Genomic DNA, 22302 nt, shown 5'->3' with positions numbered 1-22302 from the left:
TCCGAAGAGTCTCAGAGCGGCTCACAATCTCCTTTCCCTTCCTCCCCCACAACAGACACCCTGTGGGGTACATGAAGATATTGGATTTATATCCCGCCCTCCACTCCGAAGAGTCTCAGAGCGGCTCACAATCTCCTTTCCCTTCCTCCCCCACAACAGACACCCTGTGAGGTGGGTGGGGCTGGAGAGGGCTCTCACAGCAGCTGACCTTTCAAGGACAACTCCTGCCAGAGCTATGGCTGACCCAAGGCCATTCCAGCAGCTGCAAGGGGAGGAATGGGGAATCAAACCCGGTTCTCCCAGATAAGAGTCCGCACACTTAACCACTACACCAAACTGTCTCCACAACACTGGCGTTCCTCCGATATCTGGACGCTAGTGCTAAATGGCTGACTTGGAGAACTAACAATAACACTTAAGAGAAACCGTTTGCTCGTTGATAGCAATCCCACGCCAGTGAAGGTAAAATGGGAACCTTTAAAAATGGACCCCTCCTGACCTGAGGTAGGCCCAAAATGGCCAACAAAAAAAGGTTTTCCTGCTAATTGATGAGGTCTTCCTCTGGCTTCTTGGGCCTACAAGGTAGAAAAGTTGTGTGGACGCGACAACGCTGTAGAGGGAGGCCCCACGGAGGGCGTGACCCCCACCGAAACATACTCAAAACGTCCATCTGCTCAGCAGAACCGAGTGTCTACACGCTTTTACTAGTCTCAGACCAGCAACGGAAAGCCCAAATTTGTAATCAGCGGCAGAACGTCTATGTCAGAAGCGGGATTGTATTTGTCGCAGGAGCTGATCTTTAAGTCAAGTAGTCCAGAAGCTCCGGAGATGGCCGAGACCTGCTCGTTGGTGAGACTTCACGAAGATGGCAATGGGGTGGAACAGAAGGCAAGCGGCTAACGTTATAACCCAAGGCGGAAATGAGATGGTTCCATAGACCCAGCGACGGCAGGAGGAGGGCCTCGTTCTTGCAAATACTCAATGTCTCGCAAGGATCTACCGCCCCTTCTCTGGAGGCTAGAGGGTTGGAACAACCCCACCCCCCAAAAAGCGGCCACCTCCAGTTTCGTTTTACGAGTAGAGTGAAGGATCAGAGGGGCTGGAATGTCTGAGACCGGTTTCGCTTCGTTTGGGGGGCTCTCTCCAGGTCTCTGAAAGTTCGCTCCTGAAGCAGGCGGAGAGAAGACTGTGGAGAGAAGGAATCAAGAGAGGAGAAAAAGAAAGTGAAGGCATCGTGGGTTACGGCAAGCAGTCGAGAGGAGGGGGAAAAAATACCTTCATTATCACAGGCGGAGCACACGGCCTGGGGAATGGAGAAGAAAACAACAACTGTGTATACGAACAATGAAGAATTTATAAACCAAGATAGAAGAGTCTCTTATTTGTTTTCCAGTACGAAATCTTTCTCCAAAGGTGATGGGTTCCGCAACAGTGAATATACGTTCTCTCAGAAGTGTTCCAATCGTTATGAATAATAATAATAATAATAATAATAATAATAATAATAATAATAATAATAATAATAATATTTTATTTATATCCCACCCTTCCTGCCGCAGGAGGCTCAGGGCAACTCACAACATACAATAAATACAAAATTACAATATAAAACATTGTATCAGTACAATATGTAATTTGCTAATTAAAACCATTGTAATTAAAACCATCAAAAGTTAAAAACTAACATTTACTGGTGCTGTATTCAGGATGTTCTCCTCTTGTAATTTATGATGGCCGAATACAGCAGACGAAAATCCGCATTAAGCGAAGGCCAGACTCCGCACGGACCGCACTTCATCCGGTAGTTGGTTCCGGCAGTGTGGAGCTGCGATCGAAAAGGCCCTTTCTCTCGTACTCCTCCCATTTGGCCTCATACGGAAGCTTTCATATAGAACGTACATCCATAGTCCTTCACCTTATGTTGCAAACTGTGCGACATAACCTATTGTAAATTGTAAGAAGTCTTAGTTCGATGTCAGTCGATTGATAACACAGAACAGAATGGCTCTAGGATAAAGCATCTCTGCGCGAAACGCGATCCATTCAACTGGCACGTAAAGGAGACGGCTGAAGCATTTGGAGCCTACGTTTCAGGGGGATTGGATTTGCCACAACATACGATGAAGGACTATGAATGTATGTTCTAAATGAAAGCTTCTAAATGCATTTTTCTGCATAACGACTGGAACACTCCTAAGAGAACTGGGCATATATTTACTGGTGTATCAACGGAAAACAAATAAGAGACTTTTCTATATAGGTTTATAAATTCTTTATCGTTCATATATAGAAGAAGAAGAAGAAGATATTGGATTTATATCCCGCCCTCCACTCCAAAGAGTATCAGAGCAGCTCACAAATACACAGTTGTTGTTTTCTTCTGTAATATACTGTGTTGCCACTTTGCTATTATTTGGGGGAATGGAGAAAGCAGGGGGTCCAGTTGGCCATGGATGGCTTCCAGCCTTCCACTTCTCTCACATCAACAGCCAATGGGAGACTGCAGTTGTTGCAACGTAACAATGTATTGCGAAACGCAGCCAATAATTAGCTAGCAAACGCGTCGCGAGAACTTCTACATCGCTGAACCGACTTGTTCTGGATGAGAACCAAGGTCCAACAGAAATGGAAGCACCGGATGCTTGCAAAGGAATTTGGACTCTGAAGTTCCATCCGTTATCAGAATTTGGATTTTGGCTTCTGTGGACAACTGGTTCCGCCATTTACCTCGAACCTGTTCATTTTTTGCAAATATTGTATTGCATATTTTGGGAGCGTTCCGTGTCCTGCAGCTGCGTTTGTGCACGAATGAAATTAACTGATTATTTGCAACAGAAGTTTTATTTGGAATTCATACAGCGGTTTTTGCATTCCATTAGACTGCAGTGTTGGGCAGAAGTCTTATTGGCTAGCACTCCCCTGGAGAGGTAGCCCTCTCGACCGCCTGGGCCTTAGGGAAGGAACATGCAGCGGGGGTTATTAAAATGTGGACTTCGCTTTCAGAGGAGGCAGTGGTGGCCACAGGCACTGACTACTATAAGAGGGGATTAGAAAGATCTCTGGAAGGGCAGGTCTGTTAATGGCTACGAACCATAACTGAGGGGAACCTCCATGTTCAGAGGCAGCCAACTCCGGAATACCAGTGCCATAAAGCAAAATCAGGGGAAGGCCTCAGCCTCTATGCTGTGTTGTTGGCCCTCCAGAGGAACTGGTTGGCCACTGTGTGAGACAAGATGCTGGACTAGATGGACCTCCACTGCTCTGATCCAGCAGGTTCTTATGAAGGCCCTGCTGTTGGCCCTCCAGAGGAACTGGTTGGCCACTGTGTGAGACAGGAGGCTGGACTAGATGGACCCTCACTGGTCTGATCCGGCAGGGCTCTTCTGAGGCTATGAAGGCCTCAGTCTCTCTACCCTGTTGTTGCCCCTCCAGAGGAACTGGCTGGCCACTGTGTGAGACAGGAGGCTGGACTAGATGGACCCTCCCTGGTCTGATCCAGCAGGGCTCTTCAGATGCTCTTATGAAGGCCTCGGCCTCTATGCCCTGCTGTTGGCCCTCCAGAAGAACTGGCTGGCCACTGTGTGAGACAGGAGGCTGGACTAGATGGACCCTCCCCAGTCTGATCCAGCAGGGCTCTTCAGATGTTCTTATGAAGGCCTCGGCCTCTCTGCCCTTTTGTTAGCCCTCCAGGGGAACTGGTTGGTCCCTGTGTGAGAGAGGATGATGGACTGGATGGACCCTCCCTGGTCTGATCCAGCAGGGCTCTTCTGATGTTTTTATGAAGGCCTCAGCCTCTCTGTCCTGTTGTTGGAACTCACTGTGTGAGACAGGGGGCTGGACTAGATGGACCACAGGTCTGATCCAGCAGGACTCTTATGTTCTTTTCTATGCATACGGACTCATTCAAATACTGAGAAATCATACCACTAAAGAGAACCTCTGTGATTATGAAGGCATTTGACAAGGAAAAAATAGAGTCAGAAAACCATGCACAAAAGCACAAGCAAAAGAAAAGAAAACAAGAAAGGGGCAACAAGGGAGACTGCTATGCGTCTTTTGATAACTTGTGGATCCTTTAGGAAGCTTTAGGCACCCATCATCCTTCTAGTTAATTTTTTTAAGTAAATATAATTGTTTTATTAATTGCCTTTCTACACCGAGGAACTCAAAACGGCTTACAATCTAAATAAAACGATTGTTTTTAAAAACCCTGAAAAAAAACACAACCTAAACCCTCAATTCAGGACTGTCGATCAATAAAAAAAAAAACTAAAGCAGTCAAAGACAGTCCTAAATAAGTGTCTTCGGCTGCCTCCTGAAGACTGATAATGCTGGGACCAGGTATATCTCCCTGTGGAGGTTTTTCCTGAATTGTGGGTGCTGCCACCAGAAAGGCCCTCCCTTGTGAACCTGGCAACTGAGCTTTTGGACTAGTAAAATGACCTTCTCTGAGATCTCAATTCTCAGGCTGGGAGAGGACAGTCTTAAGCTCACGACCAAGCTCCAAATTATATGCCCCGTTACAAAGGTCTAAAGAGGAATGGGAAATGTTCCAGGCTCTCCTGAGTATAAGGCATTTTGAATAGTTTAACGTACTTTCTTCTCCACCGCAAAACAGCAGCGAGGCCTATAGCTCGATGGATAAGAAGGTGCTTTGCATACGGAAGGTCACAGGTTCAGTCCCCGAGATGTCGGGTCAGAGGTGTTCTAATTCAAGGGCAATCAGGGTACTCTTTAGTGAGGCTCCAAAAGTGCAATAACGAAGCTCTGTTATGTTACGTCGCTTCCCCAAAGACTTGATGTTCTTTTCCGACCGTCGGAATAACACAGAAATCTCAGTAATGAGCAAAAAACAAAGCGGAGCATTCTCGGAACACACTGACAACTCTCTGTGTAGCAGGGCCCACAAGATCTCAACGCCTGCCTCTTGCACAGAGAAAACTGTGGGTACAACTTGCACGGAGTACGCAATTACACGACCCACAAGATCTCAGTGCATGCCTCTTGCAAAGAGAAAAAACTGTGGGTACAACTTGGATGGAGCACGCAATTGCAAGACCCACAAGATCTCAGCGCATGCCTCCTGCAAAGAGAAAACTGAAGGTACAACTTGGATGGAGCATGCAATTACATGACCCACAAGATCTCAACGCATGCCTCTTGCAAAGAGAAAACTGAAGGTACAACTTGGATGGAGCATGCAATTACACAACCCACAAGATCTCAGCGCATGCCTCTTGCAAAGAGAAAACTGCAGGTACAATTTGCACGGAACACGCAATCACATGCATTCACAGATACCCCCCCCCCAACTTAACAACAAGGCCTAAGAGCCTGGTTGGGGGGGGGGGGCAACCTTTTTGAGTCTTTGAAATTCTGACCCAGCGTGGTGTGCACAATGACAATACGGCTGCCAAAGGAGGCGGAGCCAGCCACAAAACGGCTGCCACAGCTTGCCGTGAGTCCCACCGGGGAGATCCTCGTGCTGGGGCAGCAGCAGAGTTTTAAGAACTCTGCACGGCCAATCCAATCTTCAACGCCCAGTCAGAAGCTTTGCAAGACGGAAGCTCCCTTTGGCCCCGCCCACGCTATAAGGACACTTGGATTTTGCTTATACTCTTGGGACTTAAGCCGGAAGGTATATATTGGCAGTATTACTATTGCTCGCATTTGTAATTGTCGCTGACGTAAAGCCCGATACCTTTGTGGCCTTCCAATTCTTTTTGTGCATGTTAATCATTTCCAGATTGGAACATTCCATTTGGGGGCCCATATTTAAAGCCCTATATGGCCTAGGACCTGCCTACCTGAAGGACCGTCTCTCCCCACATGTTCCCCAGAGAGTGCTGAGATCGGGAACTCAAAACCTTCTCGTTATCCCCGGGCCAAAAGAAGCCCGTTTAAAATCTACCAGGGACCGGGCCTTCTCTGTTACGGCCCCTTCCTGGTGGAACCAGCTGCCGGAAGAGGTGAGGGCCTTGCTCAGTTCCGCAGGGCCTGTAAGACAACCCTCTTCCGGCTGGCCTATAACTAACTGGCACAAGAAGCTAAGTGTGGTTTTAGTAGACTTCTGCTGTTCTTAATGTTTTAAATTTTAAATGTTTTAATTATTTAACTGTTTAAATGCCTAAACCTAATTTATGTGGGTTTCTATGTTGTGAGCCGCCCTGAGCCACTTGGTGGGAAGGGCGGGATATAAATAAATAAATAAATAAATAAAAATATTAGTTGCTTATTGATTGACAAGTGTCACCGGGACGTTATTGTACCTTGCAATTTGCACTATTTGACTTCTGAAGAAGGCCTCCGTGGGCTGAAATGCGTCAGGTCCGTATATGGTTCTTTGCCACGCATTTGTCGCTTGGATTATTTTATAAGGCTTCATCCGAAGCCCTGCAAAGTTTTGGTATGTGCTGGCAGACGCTCATTTGCATACTAGGCCACACCTCCTGGCAGCAAGCCAGCTGGAACTGCGTTCCTGTGTTTTTGTAATTAATGTTTAACTTTGGTTTATAACATGCGGCCCCGTGGCGCAGAGCGGTAAAGCTGCAGTACCGCAGTCGGAGCCCTCTGCTCACGACCTGAGTTCGATCCTGGCGGAAGCTGGATTCAGGTAGCCGGCCCAAGGTTGACTCAGTCTTCCATCCTTCCGAGGTCGGTCAAATGAGTCCCCAGCTTGCTGGGGGGAAAGCGTAAAAGACTAGGGAAGGCAACGGCAAACCACCCCGTCAAAAGTCTGCCGTGAAAACGTTGTGAAAGCAGCGTCACCCCAGAGCCGGAAACGACCGGTGCTTGCACAGGGGACCTTTCCTTTTCCTCTCAGTGTAGAGGACTGGGGAAGGCAATGGCAAACCACCCCGTCAAAAGTCTGCTGTGAAAACGTTGTGAAAGCAGCGTCACCCCAGAGTCGGAAACAACTGGTGCTTGCACAGGGGACCTTTCCTTTCCTTTGTTTATAACTATCAATGTTTATAACTATCAATGAGTAAGGAGCTTTTGGCTCCTTACTCATAACTTCCTTTTGGAGGTTCTTATTCTGTCTTTCAGTGAAACGACATGCTATCATTTTAAGATTGGAGGAGGCAGAATTCCCCCCCCTCCCCCCCCCGGTCACATCATGTGGTGGGGGGAACCCCAAACGAACTTATTTGCAGGAAAAAATGGCCATCTTGGGCAACATCCCTTCAGTAAACAAACATTTCAGGGAGGTTTGCTGACTGAGAGGACGGAAACAAAAGTCTTGGGGAGCTGCTTTTAATTCCACCCCCCCCCAAAGTGCAACCTCAAAGAGCTGCCTTTGCCTCCCAGGAAGGCAAAAAACCAGTAATTAGCACCAAGCAATTCAGTCAGCGTCAAGAGGAAAGGCCCTCATTGGCTGTCCCGCAGCTCTGCCTGGGAGAACCTTTTTGCCTTTTCTTGAAAAACTCGTCTGCTTCAAGGGAACCTTCCAACACACCAGTCTGTGCCCAAACATACGGGAACAGAGCTCTGAGCCTCAAGAACAGCCTGGCTGCGGCATTCTGCACCAGCTGTAGTCTTTGGATTCGAGACAAGGGCAGCCCCATGTAGAGGGCGTTGCAGTAGTCAAATTACACCAAAGCGGCTGAGTTAACGAGAACTGCGCAGAACTTGACACCTGGCATGCAGAAGGTCCCAGATTCAATCCCCGGCATCTCCAGTGAAAAGGGCCAGGCAGGAGGTGATGGGAAAGACCTTAGCCTGAGACCCTGGAGAGCTGTGGAGAAGGGCCATAGCTCAGTGGCAGAGCCTCTGCTTGGCATGCAGAAGGTCCCAAGTTCAATCCCCGGCATCTCCAGTTGAAAGGACCAGGCAGGAGGTGATGGGAAAGACCTCAGCCTGAGACCCTGGAGAGCTATAGAGAAGGGCCATAGTTCAGTGGCAGAGCGTCTGCTTGGCATACAGAAGGTCCCAAGTTCAATCCCCAGCATCTCCAGTGAAAGGACCAGGCAGGAGGTGATGTGAAAAACCTCAGCCTGAGACCCTGGAGAGCTGTGGAGAAGGCCCATAGCTCAGTGGCAGAGCCTCTGCTTGGCATGCAGGAGGTCTCAGGTTCAAGCCCCAGCATCTCCAGTGAAAGGACCAGGCAGGAGGTGATGTGAAAAACCTCAGCCTGAGACCCTGGAGAGCTGTGGAGAAGGGCCATAGCTCAGTGGCAGAGCCTCTGCTTGGCATGCAGAAGGTCTCAGGTTCAAGCCCCAGCATCTCCAGTGAAAGGACCAGGCAGGAGGTGATGGGAAAGACCTCAGTCTGAGTCCCTGGAGAGCTGTGGAGAAGGGCCATAGCTGAGTGGCAGAGCCTCTGCTTGGCATGCGGAAGGCCCCCGGTTCAATCTGGGCATCTCCAGTGAAAGGACCAGGCAGGAGGTGATGGGAAAGACCTCAGCCTGAGACCCTGGAGAGCTATAGAGAAGGGCCATAGCTCAGTGGCAGAGCGTCTGCTTGGCATACAGAAGGTCCCAAGTTCAATCTTGGCATCTCCAGTGAAAAGGACCAGGCAGGAGATGGTGGCAAAGACCTCATCCTGAGACCCTGGAGAGCCGTTGCCAGTCTGAGTAGACAACACTCACCACGATGGACCAAAGATCTGATTCAGTATAAGGCAGCTTCACGTACTCATGTAACCTCTAGAGATAACAGCGCAGTAGATTTGACATTAATTAAAAAAAAAATGGATTAAATGGTCTTGTTGACGGATAGTATCTGGCTTCCATTCGATATTACCGGCAGTGGCGTTACGAAGTTATTCATTAAGTTTAATCTCGGTTATTAGAGCTAAGCCACACCGGCGTGGGTGTCAGTGAACCCGCGCCGGGCCCAACGGCATCCGTTCGATAAAGAGAATCCCGCCCACGCAATCCGAAGAGGCGGCCCATTGTGCACCTTCGATCCAACGCTTCCCTCGAACGGCGGCTCGCGCCCGTCGACGGGCACAGCTCCCTGCCACTGCAGCCGCCTAAGAAGTCCGTGCTCAGCTGGCAGCTTGCGAGGAACCCCCTCCCCAAATGCGGAGGCCCGCCCACGAAAAAAAACAAGCGCATCGCAATGCAGCAAAGCGTCACACCCAAGAGCTGGAGACTGAGGAAAGCAGCAAGGATCCGGGTCCACGTGCAAACCTGCCACACGCACACACGAGCCTCCCCTGCGCCTCCCGCCCCTGCTGCGCCCCGGACGGATACTCACTGCTTCTGCAGCAAGTGCTGGTGCTGCTGCTGTTGCTGCTGCCGGTAGGTCTCGATCGTGTGCTGTGGAAGGTACTGCATCAGCTCCAGAGACTCCTTGATCTTCAGCAGCATCTCGTAGGTCTCCCTGCCGCGCACCTGGACCGGTGGAGGAGGGGGGGAGTCAGGAGTAGAAGACGACGACTGTAAACTTATACCCCGCCCTTCTCTCTGAATCAGACACTCAGAGCGGCTCACAATCTCCTATATCTTCCTCCCCCACAACAGATGCCTTGTGAGGTGGGTGCGGCTGAGAGAGCTCTGACAGAAGCTGCCCTTTCAAGGACATCTCTGCGAGAGAGCTACGGCTGACCCAAGGCCATTCCAGCAGCTGCAAGTGGAGGAGTGGGGAATCAAGCCTGGTTCTCCCAGATAAGAGTCCACACACTTAACTACTACACCAAACTGGCTCTCTTCTTTTTCTACTTCTTCTTTAGAAAAAGAGCTAGGAGACAGCTCTCCCAGATGCTGCCCTTTCAAGGGCGTCTCTGTGAGAGAGCTACGGCTGACAGGAGGTGGTGGTGGCTATAAGCATAGCCAGCTTCAAGAGGGGATTGGATAAAAATATGGAGGAGAGGTCCATCAGTGGCTATTAACCACAGTGTGTGTGTGTGTGTATATATTTTGGCCACTGTGTGACACAGAGTGTTGGACTGGATGGGCCATTGGCCTGATCCAACATGGCTTCTCTTAAGTTCTTATGAGACACAGAGTGTTGGACTGGAGGGGCCACTGGCCTGATCCAACATGGCTTCTCTTAAGTTCTTATGAGACACAGAGTGCTGGACTGGAGGGGCCATTGGCCTGATCCAACATGGCTTCTCGTAAGTTCTTATGAGACACAGAGTGTTGGACTGGAGGTGCCATTGGCCTGATCCAACATGGCTTCTCTTATGTTCTTCTGTGACACAGAGTGTTGGACTGGAGGGGCCACTGGCCTGATCCAACATGGCTTCTCTTAAGTTCTTATGAGACACAGAGTGTTGGACTTGGAGGGGCCATTGGCCTGATCCAACATGGCTTCTCTTATGTTCTTATGTGACACAGAGTATTGGACTGGAGGGGCCACTGGCCTGATCCAACATGGCTTCTCTTATGTGACACAGAGTATTGGACTGGAGGGGCCACTGGCCTGATCCAACATGGCTTCTCTTATGTTCTTATGTGACACAGAGTATTGGACTGGAGGGGCCACTGGCCTGATCCAACATGGCTTCTCTTAAGTTCTTATGTGACACAGAGTGTTGGACTGGAGGGGCCACTGGCCTGATCCAACATGGCTTCTCTTCTGTTCTTATGTGACACAGAGTGTTGGACTGGAGGGGCCACTGGCCTGATCCAACATGGCTTCTCTTAAGTTCTTATGAGACACAGAGTGTTGGACTGGAGGGGCCATTGGCCTGATCCAACATGGCTTCTCGTAAGTTCTTATGAGACACAGAGTGTTGGACTGGAGGGGCCACTGGCCTGATCCAACATGGCTTCTCTTAAGTTCTTATGTGACACAGAGTGTTGGACTGGAGGGGCCACTGGCCTGATCCAACATGGCTTCTCTTAAGTTCTTATGAGACACAGAGTGTTGGACTGGAGGGGCCATTGGCCTGATCCAACATGGCTTCTCTTATGTTCTTATGTGACACAGAGTATTGGACTGGAGGGGCCACTGGCCTGATCCAACATGGCTTCTCTTATGTTCTTATGCTGACCCAAGGCCATGCCAGCAGCTGCAAGTGGAGAAGTGGGGGAATTTAACCCGGTTCTCCCAGATAAAAAGTCCACACACTTAACCACTACGCCAAACTGGGTCCCCACCAGAGAGAAAAGACAGGGCCAAAATGGATTAAATGAATAAAATAAAATAAACCCCTCCTGATTGCTTTGAAGCCAGCCCCTCCCTGATGGGGATGCTGGATTTCAGGATGGTTTCTTGGGGTGGGGTGGAGAGGGGGAGGCTACGACGACAAGAGGGGAGGAAGCGAAGTCCCCTTACCGGCAAGTATAAGAGCTCGTCATCCGGGGAACGCCTTTTCTTGACAGATGTCATCTGGATGCCATGGGTGCTCTGCCGGAAAGCTGCCGAGGGGAAACACAGAAGCGAGTGTCATGCGTCATTCGGGATAAAGGGAGGTTAAAAGTCTTGATTTTGGCCTTAAGTGTGCAGGCCCTTTGATCTAGCTCTGAGTCTGCACCTCCTAAGCTGCTATGTACATCTAAGCCCTGTGCCAGTGGATGAAGACCTAGCTAGGAGAAACGCTTGGCCATCTTCAGATGCCACTGGACTCCTGCCTATGTGGGTCTTCACCAATTCTATCTTTTCAGAACGAGCGCTGTGCTCTTCTAGGTGCCTCTGAAGGCAAAGGTTGGCTATCAACCTAAACTAGGCCGTTGGCTATCAGCCACAGCTTATTGTTGGAACTCTCTGTCTGGGGTAAGTGATGCTCTGCATTCTTGGTGCTTGGGGGGGGGGCAGGGGGAGGGCTTCTAGGGTCCTGGCCCCACTGGTGGACCTCCTCATGGCACCTGGTTTTGGGCCACTGTGTGCCACAGAGTGTTGGACCGGATGGGCCATTGGCCTGATCCAACATGGCTCCTCTTATGTTCTTATAAGGGCACTGAATAATATATGGAGCAGAGGTCCATCAGTGGCTATTAGCCACAGTGTATCATTGGAACTCTTTGTCTGGGGTAAGTGATGCTCTGCATTCTTGGTGCTTGGGGGGGGGGGCACAGTGGGAGGGCTTCTGGTGTCCTTGCCCCACTGGTGGACCTCCTGATGGCACCTGGGTTTTTTGGCCCCTGTATGCTACAGAGTGTTGGACTGGATGGGCCACTGGCCTGATCCAACATGGCTTCTCTTATGTTCTTATGGGCTTCTAGTGTCCTTGCCCCACTGGTGGACCTCCTGACGGCACTTGGGGTTTTTTGGCCACTGTGTGTCACAGAGTGTTGGACTGGATGGGTCACTGGCCTGATCCAACATGGCTCCTCTTATGTTCTTATAAGGGCATTGAATAATATATGGAGCAGAGGTCCATCAGAAGAAGAAGACTGCAGATTTATACCCCGCCCTTCTCTCTGAAATAGAGACTCAGAGCGGCTTACAATCTCCTATATCTTCTCCCCCCACAACAGACACCCTGTGAGGTGGGTGGGGCTGAGAGAGCTCTCACAGCAGCTGCCTTTTCAAGGACAACTCCTACCAGAGCTATGGCTGACCCAAGGCCATTCCAGCAGCTGCAAGTGGAGGAGTGGGGAATCAAACCCAGTTCTCCCAGATAAGAGTCCGCACACTTAACCACTACACCAAACTGGCTCTCAGTGGCTCTTAGCCACAGTGTATCATTGGAACTCTCTGTCTGGGGCAAGTGATGCTCTGCATTCTTGGTGCTTGGGAGCGCCAACAGTGGGAGGGCTTCTGGTGTCCTGGCCCCAGCCTCGGTGTGTCACGGAGTGTTGGACTGGATGGGCCATTGGTCTGATCCAACATGGCTTCTCTTATGTCTGGGGCAGTGCTGCTCTGTATTCTTGGCGCTTGGGGGGCACAGTGGGAAGGCTTCTGGAGTTCTGGCCCTGCTGCTGGTGGACTTCCTGATAGCACCTGGGTGTTTAGGCCACTGTGTGACACAGAGTGTTGGACTGGATGGGCCATTGACCTGATCCAACCTGGCTTCTCTTATGTTCTTCTGTGACAAAGAGTGTTGGACTGGATGGGCAACTGGCCTGATCTAACAGGGCTTCTCTTATGTTCTTATGTGACACAGAGTGCTGGACTGGATGGTCCATTGGCCTGATCCAACAGGGCTTCTCTTATGTTGTTATATGACACAGAGTGTTGGACGGGATGGGCCATTGGCCTGATCCAACATGGCTTCTCTTATGTTCTTCTGTGACAAAGAGTGTTGGACTGGATGGGCAACTGGCCTGATCTAACAGGGCTTCTCTTATGTTCTTATGTGACACAGAGTGCTGGACTGGATGGGCAACTGGCCTGATCCAACATGGCTCCTCTTATGTTCTTATGTGACTCAGAGTGTTGGACTGGATGGGCCACTGGCCTGATCCAATATGGCTCCTCTTATGTTCTTATGTGACTCAGAGTGTTGGACTGGATGGGCCACTGGCCTGATCCAATATGGCTTCTCTTATGTTCTTATGTGACTCAGAGTGTTGGACGGGATGCGCCACTGGCCTGATCCAACATGGCTCCTCTTATGTTCTTGAACTCAATTTTTTGTCTTTTTTTTGGTGCAGCTAAAGATCTGACTGCCTAGGAATTCAGTTCACGCATCTGATAAAGCTGACAAGACCTTCTGCAAAGGAAAATCCATGCCGGTTCTTCTGGTGCAGTGAGATTTTCCTTCGGCTGGAGATTCCCAGGGCCACCCTGTCTGGCAGCTTTTCAGAATTATCCATCCACAAAACCGAGGCTATTACAGCTTTTTAACGACATGTGGGTGAAGGAGGTTATTTTGCTTCCTCTGACGTTCCCTTCCCGGCCAGTGTTCTAACTGCTGCTTTCATGCCATCGTACAGATATTAGCTCAGTTTTTAACAATGTGTGTGCTTGTGCTTTTTGGAGGGGGAGATTTCAATGGCTTTAGTTTTTTACCACGTAGGTTTTAATTCCTAAGCTGCCTCGGTGGCCTTTATGAGGGTAGAAAGGCAGGATATATATTTTGCAAAACGAAACAAATAAAATGGCTCAAAGCAGGATATGGGCTGTCCGAATCAAAGAGGGGGAGAACACATCTGTCCTCACATAGATCCAGATGGGTTGCTGTGTTAGTCTGTCTACAGGAGAAGAAAAGGTCCAATAGCACCTTGAAGACTAACAACATTGACAAGTTGGTAACATGTAGTTTGGATCCTGTTACCGTTAGGTGGATCTGTCACTGGTTGACCGACCGCACCCAAAGAGTGCTTGTGAGCATGTTTAGCCTGGAGAGGAGGTGGCTGAAAGGTGAAATTAAAACAGAAGAGCTTCCGGCTCAACATTAGGAAGAACTTCCTGAGCGTTAGAGCGATTCCTCAGTGGAACAGGCTTCCTCCTTGGGAGGTGGTGGGCTCTCCTTTCCTTGGAGGTTTTTCAACAGAGGCTAGATGGCCATCTGACAGCAATGAAGATCCTGTGAATTTAGGGGGAGGTTTTTGTGGGTTTCCTGCATTGTGCAGGGGGGTTGGACTAGATGACCTTGGGGGGTCCTTCCAACTTTATGATTCTGACATTTGTAATAGGGTAGGAGCTTTTGTGGTGGGCTTAGTTCAAAGGCACACCATTCCTCCTAAGTGCATAGAGAGGGGAACTCAGAAACACAAAACAGTGTCACAAGCCAACATCAGAAGCTTCTTTGGCTCGCAGAAGGGCTCCATGCAACGGAAACATTTCCACCATCCCACAACCGCATAACACGGAAGATCTCCCCTATTTGCTGCCAGGTAGCCTGAGCTATGTGCTGGGGTTCCCCCAATCCTGCCACAGCCTTGAGTGGCATTTGCTTTGGGCTACTTACGGCGCTTCGTACCATCACCGTTTTTGGTGCTGTCGGAGACCTGCTGCTTCCGGATGCTGTCCTCGTCCGCTTTGCGGTCCCTGCCTGGGCAGGCGCAGATCCGAGCCTCGAAGCACCGACGCCCTAAGACTTGCCCGCTGGAGGGGTTGAGAATATTAATGTCAGTTTACGGTACATCGGCACAAAGGCTGGCACCAAAACACCCCTATCCTTCATTATTTCCTATGGAAGGAAGGCACTGAAAAGGTGTGTCGTCCCTTTAAATGCGATAGCCAGAACTCCCTTTGGAGTTCAATTATGCTTGTCACAGCCTTGATCTTGGCTCCATCCCCAAAGTCTCCAGGCTCCACCCCCAAAGTCTCCTGACTCCACCCCCAAAGTCCCCAGATATTTCTTAAATTGGACTTGGCAACCCTAGGGAGTATTGAGGGTCCTATGCGGCTTGTGAGTGGCTTAATGAAGGTGCTTGAAAGGCACCCAGCACAGGGGAGAGGGTTCAAAATCCTCCACGAACCATGGCCTGACCTTGGACAGAAAGAGCTGCGTACCCAAAGCCTTGCTTTTTGTTGGCTCCTGCTCTCTGACTTGTGCTCCATCTCATAGAATCCTAGAGTTGGAAGGGACCTTCAGGGTCATCTAGTCCAACCCCCCGCATAATGCAGGAAAGTCACAAACACCTCCCCTTAAATTCACAGGATCCTCATTGCTGTCAGATGGCCATCTAGCCTCTGTTCAAAAACCTCCAAGGAAGGAGAGCCCACCACCTCCCAAGGAGGAAGCCTGTTCCACTGAGGAACTCCTCTTAACAGTTATAGAATCCTAGAGTTGAAAGGGACCTCCAGGGTGATCTAGTCCAACCCCCGGAATAATGCAGGAAACTCACAAACCCCTCCCTCTAAATTCACAGGATCCTCATTGCTGTCAGATGGCCATCTAGCCTCTGTTCAAAAACCTCCAAGGAAGGAGAGCCCACCACCTCCCAAGGAGGAAGCCTGTTCCACTGAGGAACTCCTCTTAACAGTCACAGAATCATAGAGTTGGAAGGGACCTCTAGGGTCATCTAGTCCAACCCCCTGCACAATGCAGGAAACTCACAAACACCTCCCCCTAAATTCACAGGAGCTGCTGAGCTTCTGAAAGGTGGCCACGGCCTAAAAACCACATTGAGCACAGAGGGCTTTGCTCGCCACACCAACGACCGACCCCTTCCTCCCCCCGCTGGCCCTACTTACTCTCTCGTTTCCAGCGTCACAATGATCAGGATGGGGCGCCTGTTCATGCCCCCCACGCAGCTGCTGTTGCACATGAAGTTGTACAAGACGGTGGTGAACTCCGTGCCCACCTGAAGGGGAAGAAACGCAGGAGTCTCTTGAAGTGCATGGAAAGAATCACAGCGAAAGGCAAGAAGAAGACTGCAGATTTATACCCTGTCCTTCCGTCTCAATCAGAGACTCAGAGCGGCTTAAAATCTCCTATACCTTCTCTCCCCATAACAGACACCCTGTGAGGTGGACGGAGCTGAGAGGGCTCTCACAGCAGCTGCCCTTTCAAGGACAGAGTCTCAGAGTGGCCTACAATCTCCTTTCCCTTCCTCCCCCACAACAGACACCCTGTGAGGTGGGTGGGGCTGAGAGAGCTCTGACAGAAGCTGCCCTTTCAAGGACAACCTCTGCCAGAGCTATGGCTGACCCAAGGCCATTCCAGCAGCTGCAAGTGGAGGAGTGGGGAATCAAACCCGGTTCTCCCAGATAAGAGAGCTCTGGCTGACCCAAGGCCATTCCAGCAGGTGCAAGTGGAGGAGTGGGGAATCAAACTTGGTTCTCCCAAATAAGAGTCCGCACTCTTAACCACTGCACCAAACTGGCTCTCGGAGGCTTAGGAGACCCAATTTGCCAAGTCACCTGTGGTGGTTCGTAGGGCACAAGGACACTCTGTCTCCCGGTGATGGGGTCCTCCACATACTGGGCGTGGCTGTTGCCTTCGACTCTGATCAGGTGGCTGGGAGGAGCTATCTGACCTGCAGAAGCGCAAGAGGAAAAGGATCAGTCTTCGGCACAGAATTTTCAGCGAATCCACACCACTCTTTTCTACCCCCTCCTTCCTCCACGACAGAGTTTGGGGCATCACGTAAGGTTCTTCCCTCCCTTTTTTACCATCACAACGTTCCTGCAAGGCTTCAAGGGAGTGACTTGTTGGAACAGGGGTGGGGAACCTCCGTCCCGAGGGCCATATATGGCCCTTGAGGTCACTTGGTGTGGCCCTTGGGGATTGCTGGGCCGAACCAAGCCACGTGGCAGCCTTTCTGGGGCCTGGCTGGCCAGCGAAGATCGTGGGGCCCAGCCGCGCTGTGCAGCGGCCTCCCCAGGGCCAGGCAGGGATCACAGGGCCCAGAAGTACTGTGTGGCAGCCTCCCTGGGGCCTGGCCGGCCGGCCAGAATTGCTGCAGGGCCTGGGAAAGTTAGTGTCACCGTTCAGTTTGCACTTGATTATCCCAGAGGGTGTGGCCTAATGTGCTAATGAGTGGGAAAAGGGCAGAAAATGATTAAATGGCAGCTAGAATGATTAAAGGGTTGGAACACTTTCCCTAGGAAGAAAGGTTAAAATGCTTGGGGCTCTTTAGCTTGGAGAAACGTCGACTGCAGGGAGACACGAGAGAGGTTTACAAGATAATGCATGGGATGGAGAGGATAGAGAGAGAAGTACTTTTCTCCCTTTCTCACAATACAAGAACTCGTGGGCATTCAATGAAATTGCTGAGCAGTCGGGCTAGAACTGATAAAAGGAAGTCCTTCTTCACCCAAAGGGTGATTAACATGTGGAATTCTCTGCCACAGGAGGTGGTGGCGGCTACAAGCATAGACAGCTTCAAGAGGGGATTGGATAAAAATATGGAGCAGAGGTCCATCAGTGGCTATTAGCCACAGGGTATAGATGGAACTCTGTATTCTTGGTGCTTGGGGGGGGCACAGTGGGAGGGCTTCTAGCCCCACTGGTGGACCTCCTGATGGCACTTGGGTTTTTTGGCCACTGTGTGACACAGAGTGTTGGACTGGATGGGCCATTGGGCTGATCCAACATGGCTTCTCTTATGTTATTAAGATTAGGCCAATGGCCCATTCAGGCCAACACTCTGTGCCCCCCCCCCAAAAAAAACAGGTGCCATCAGGAGGCCCACCAGTGGGACTGAGACACTAGAAGCCCTCCAACTCTGCCCCGCTCCACACACCAAGAATACAGAGCATCACTGCCCCAGACAGAGAGTTCCACATATACCCTGTGGCTAATAGCCACTGATGGACCTCTGCTCCAGATGTTTATCCATTCCCCTCTTGAAGCTGGCTATGCTTGTAGCCGCCACCACCTCCTTTGGCAGTGAATTCCATGTGTTAATCGCCCTTTGATTGGGTGCAACAATCGAAGTGGAATTTAGATGGTGACACCTACAGCTTCTCCAGGGCTTGCTGGGATATGTGGTTTGCTGTTAATATCTGAGCTGTGGCAAATTCTCTGTTGGAACCATAGCCCAGTTTTTCAGGGTACACCAGATATCTCCCTTGTATAATGTACTTAATATCTCCAACACATAAATAATACACAAAACAGTAGTACTACATATGAGAAATACTCAAAATGTTGTCACACACACACTGTTACCAATAAATACAATATCCAGAATAACACAAACCAAACCACCAAGTTCCATTACAGTTTCAGGCCTCCAAGGAATATGTAAAGACTTGTACAACACTCAAAAAGTGATATTAACAAATTGAGCAATTAACGAAGTAACAAAAAAAAATTAAACAAATTTTACTATTCTGTCATTGTACCCTTTTACATTCTAAACCACTGCCAACCAGATAATTTTACTTCACTGGCGTTGGTTTTTAAATCTGTACCATGTTGCATTCCGGGCCACTGCCTACCAGCTATGTCTGGCTCTGCTCAGTTCTGTGTGGCTTTGCTCACCGTGCCGGATTCCTCGTCTGAGGAAGTGTGCTTAAGAGCACACGAAAGCTGACGTTCTGAATAAAAATGGGTTGGTATTAAAGGTGCCACTTGACTCCTGCTTTGTTACGCTTGCTGGGCAGCCCAATGTACTGATGCCCCCCCCCCACCAATGTGGGTTTCAGGATTCATCCTCCCCGAGACACGAAAGCTGACGTTCTGAATAAAAACTGATTCGTCTTAAAGGTGACTCTTGACTCCTGCTTTGTTCTACTGCTTCAGCCCAACACGGCTGCCCGCTTGGATCAGGCTCCGGGAAGGGAAGGCGGGCACAGCACTGCTGCCGCGAGGGGAGGGGGTTGCGCCGGTGGGGCCGAGAGAAAGAAAGAGTCACAGCTGGGCCTCCTGCACACACACACACACAGCAGGAGTCAAGTGCCACCTTTAAGACCAACCAATTTTTATTTAGAACATCAGCTTTCGTGTGCTCTTAAGCACGCTTCCTCAGACGAGGAATCCAGACGAGGAATATTGCTGATTTGTTGCTTTCGAATGCTCCTGCGACTCAGATCAAAGGTTTGCTCAGTTTGTTAATTTTACTATTCTGGCCTTGTACCATTTTATATTCTCAACCACTGCCTACCAGATATTTTTACTTCACTGTCATCGGTTCTTAAATCTGTACCGTGTTGCATTCTGGGCCACTGCCTACCAGCTGTGTTTGGCTCTGCTCAGCTCTGTATGGCTTTGCTCACTGTGCCGGATTCCTCGTCTGATGAAGTGTGCTTAAGAGCACACGAAAGCTGACGTTCTAAATAAAAATGGGTTGGTCTTAAAGGTGACACTTCACTCCTGCTTTGTTCAGCTGCTTCAGACCAACACGGCTGCCCACTTGGATCACATGAACATATGAAACTGCCTTGTACTGAATCAGACCCTTGGTCCATCAAGTCAGTATTGTCTACTCAGACTGGCAGTGCCTCTCCAGGGTCTCAGCTGAGGTTTTTCACGCCTATTTGCCTGGACCCTTTTTAGTTGGAGATGCCGGGGACTGAACCTGGGACCTTCTGCTTCCCAAGCAGATGCTCTGCCACTGAGCCACCATCCCTCCCCTGATTGGCAGCGACTCTCCAGGGTCTCAGCTGAGGTTTTTCATGCCAATTTGCTTGGACCCTTTTTAGTTGGAGATGCCGGGGACTGAACCTGGGACCTTCTGCTTCCCAAGCAGATGCTCTGCCACTGAGCCACCATCCCTCCCCTGATTGGCAGCGACTCTCCAGGGTCTCAGCTGAGGTTTTTCATGCCAATTTGCTTGGACCCTTTTTAGTTGGAGATGCCAGGGACTGAACCTGGGACCTTCTGCTTCCCAAGCAGATGCTCTGCCACTGAGCCACCGTCCCTCCCCTGATTGGCAGCGGCTCTCCAGGGTCTCAGCTGAGATTTTTCACGCCTGTTTGCCTGGACCCTTTTTATTTGGAGATGCTGGGGATTGAACCTGGGACCTTCTGCTTTCCAAGCAGATGCTCTACCACTGAACTACCGTCCCTCCCCAAATCTATCTATGTGATCAGTTAGCTTGCCCTCTTTATCAACAAACTGCGTGTATTTCAGCTCACGATACCTGATCCCCTCATCTGATGAAACGTGCTTAAGAGAGCACACGAAAGCTGACGTTCTAAATAAAAATTGGTTGGTCTTAAAGGTGCCGCTCGACTCCTGCTTTGTCCAACTGCTTCAGACCCACACGGTTGCCCGCTTGGATCTATCGCAGTGCTTCATTTTTGCAACTCTTTCTTACACGCCCAGGGACATACTGTTTGCCACTTTGGGGTCGGTCAGCAATTCTGTCTCCAGGCCAGTTTGGCCAGGGATCCTGGAGGGTTTTTGGTCATCTTATGGGCATGGAGCAGGAGTCACTGTGGACATGTGTGTTGGGGGAGGTGTTTGTGAGTTTCCTGCGTTGTGCATGGAGTTGGACTACATGACCCTGGAGGGCCCTTCCAACTCTAGGATTCTGTGACACCGGAGACATAACAAAGAGGAAAGGATCCGGGACCAACACCTGGCCACCCAACTCACCCTCGTTGAACTCGCGACTGAGCTCATGGTTGGGGCACCGTTTCACCACTTCGGTGACATGCTCGGCTTTCTTGTACACGGGCATGGCGCGGATGACGGCACCCTGCGGCGGCGGGGTCATCACCTTGATCTGGATCGGACACGTCTTGGCGATCTGGCAGTATAGCTTCTTCAGCTCGGTTGAGTACTGCAGAAAGAGAAGAAGCGCCGCGTCAATGGGCATAAGAACGTAAGAGAAGCCATGTTGGCCCATCCAGCCCAACACTCTGTCACACAGTGGCCCCCCAAAAACCCAGTTGCCATCAGGAGGTCCACCAGAAGGACCAGAACTCCAGAAGCTCTCCCACTGTTGCCCCTTCCTCAAAAGCACCAAGAACACAGAGCATCACTGCTTCAGACATAAGGACATAAGAGAAGCCACGTTGGATCGTAAGAGAAGCCAGTGGCCCATCCAGCCCAACACTTTGTCATACAGTGGCTCCCAAAAACCCCAGTTACCATCAGGAGGTCCACCAGCAGGACCAGAACTCCAGAAGTCCTCCCACTGTTGCCCCCCCCTCTCAAGAGCACCAAGAACACAGAGCATCACTGCTTCAGACATAAGGACCTAAGAGAAGCCATGTTGGATCAGGCCAATGGCCCCTCCAGTCCAACACTCTGTGCCACACAGTGGCCAAAAAAACCCAGGTGCCATTAGGAGGTCGATCAGTGGGGCCAGGACACTAGAAGCCCTCCCTCCACCAAGCACCAGGAATACAGAGCATCACTGTCCCACACAGAGAGTTTCATCTATACCCTGTGGCTAACAGCAACTGATGGAGCTCTGCTCCAGATGCTGATCCAATTCCCTCTTGAAGCAGGTTCTCTTTGGGTGGGACCCCAGATCTTTGGTTGGGTATGTCCTGATTCGGATTCTCAGTATTGGATTGAATGTTGGTCTCTTACCCACTGCACACAAAATACAGAGAGGTGTCACATTCTCCGGGTGCAGGCAGGCAGGAGTCCAAAGCTAGTCCAAGGTCAAAGTCCAGGAAGTCAAGCAGGAGCCAAATCCCCAATTCAGAATCACAAACCGGAATCAGAAGTCAATGTCCAAAAGCCAAAAGTTCAGGGTGCCAAGGAAATCAAGCAGGTCAGGATCAGGAAGGAGCGTGGATGCACACCGGAGAATAGACTTGTTGCTTCCACAAGGTTACCAGGTCCTGGGTGGGAGCTATATGGGAGTCTCAATCAGCCTGCTCCCAGGTGGCAGTGACTCTGGTAGAACTCAGGGCTGAGAGATCTGAAGCATCGGCGTGCCTCATGTCTTTGCTCTGAAAGTTCTTTCCGGAGCCTGCTTTGAACTCTTGAGATGGGAGGAGGAGAGCTTGGAGGAGATTGATCATCAACAGCTGACACTGGTGCCTGGAGAGTGACTGATGGGCCAGCTGCTGTTTGTTCAGCTAAGGAACTGGCTGCCAACTCTTCCAGGTCTGTTAACCCTTCCAGCTCCTCCTCGTCAGGACATGAGTCTGAAATTCTTAACCA

At 50.3% G+C, this 22302-nt stretch overlaps 1 protein-coding gene across 3 annotated transcripts in view; it reads right to left on the bottom strand.

Moving 5' to 3' along the window:
• Positions 1 to 22302, bottom strand: part of TP63 (tumor protein p63) — a 221674-nt gene that overhangs the window by 22993 nt on the left and 176379 nt on the right. For all 3 annotated transcript variants that reach the window (XM_060242855.1, XM_060242857.1, XM_060242856.1), the window contains 6 exons: positions 20776 to 20962; positions 16650 to 16765; positions 15981 to 16090; positions 14749 to 14885; positions 11229 to 11311; positions 9201 to 9337 (listed from right to left, as the gene is read on the bottom strand). In XM_060242855.1, the coding sequence (XP_060098838.1) occupies positions 9201 to 9337; positions 11229 to 11311; positions 14749 to 14885; positions 15981 to 16090; positions 16650 to 16765; positions 20776 to 20962 (770 nt within the window). The remainder of the gene's footprint in view (positions 1 to 9200; positions 9338 to 11228; positions 11312 to 14748; positions 14886 to 15980; positions 16091 to 16649; positions 16766 to 20775; positions 20963 to 22302) is intronic.

Source organism: Heteronotia binoei, chromosome 6 (assembly GCF_032191835.1).
Source record: "Heteronotia binoei isolate CCM8104 ecotype False Entrance Well chromosome 6, APGP_CSIRO_Hbin_v1, whole genome shotgun sequence".
Taxonomy (NCBI): Eukaryota; Metazoa; Chordata; class Lepidosauria; order Squamata; family Gekkonidae; genus Heteronotia; species Heteronotia binoei.
The sequence above is the reverse complement of the archived record's forward strand: the minus strand, read 5'-3'. Positions and strand labels throughout refer to the sequence as shown.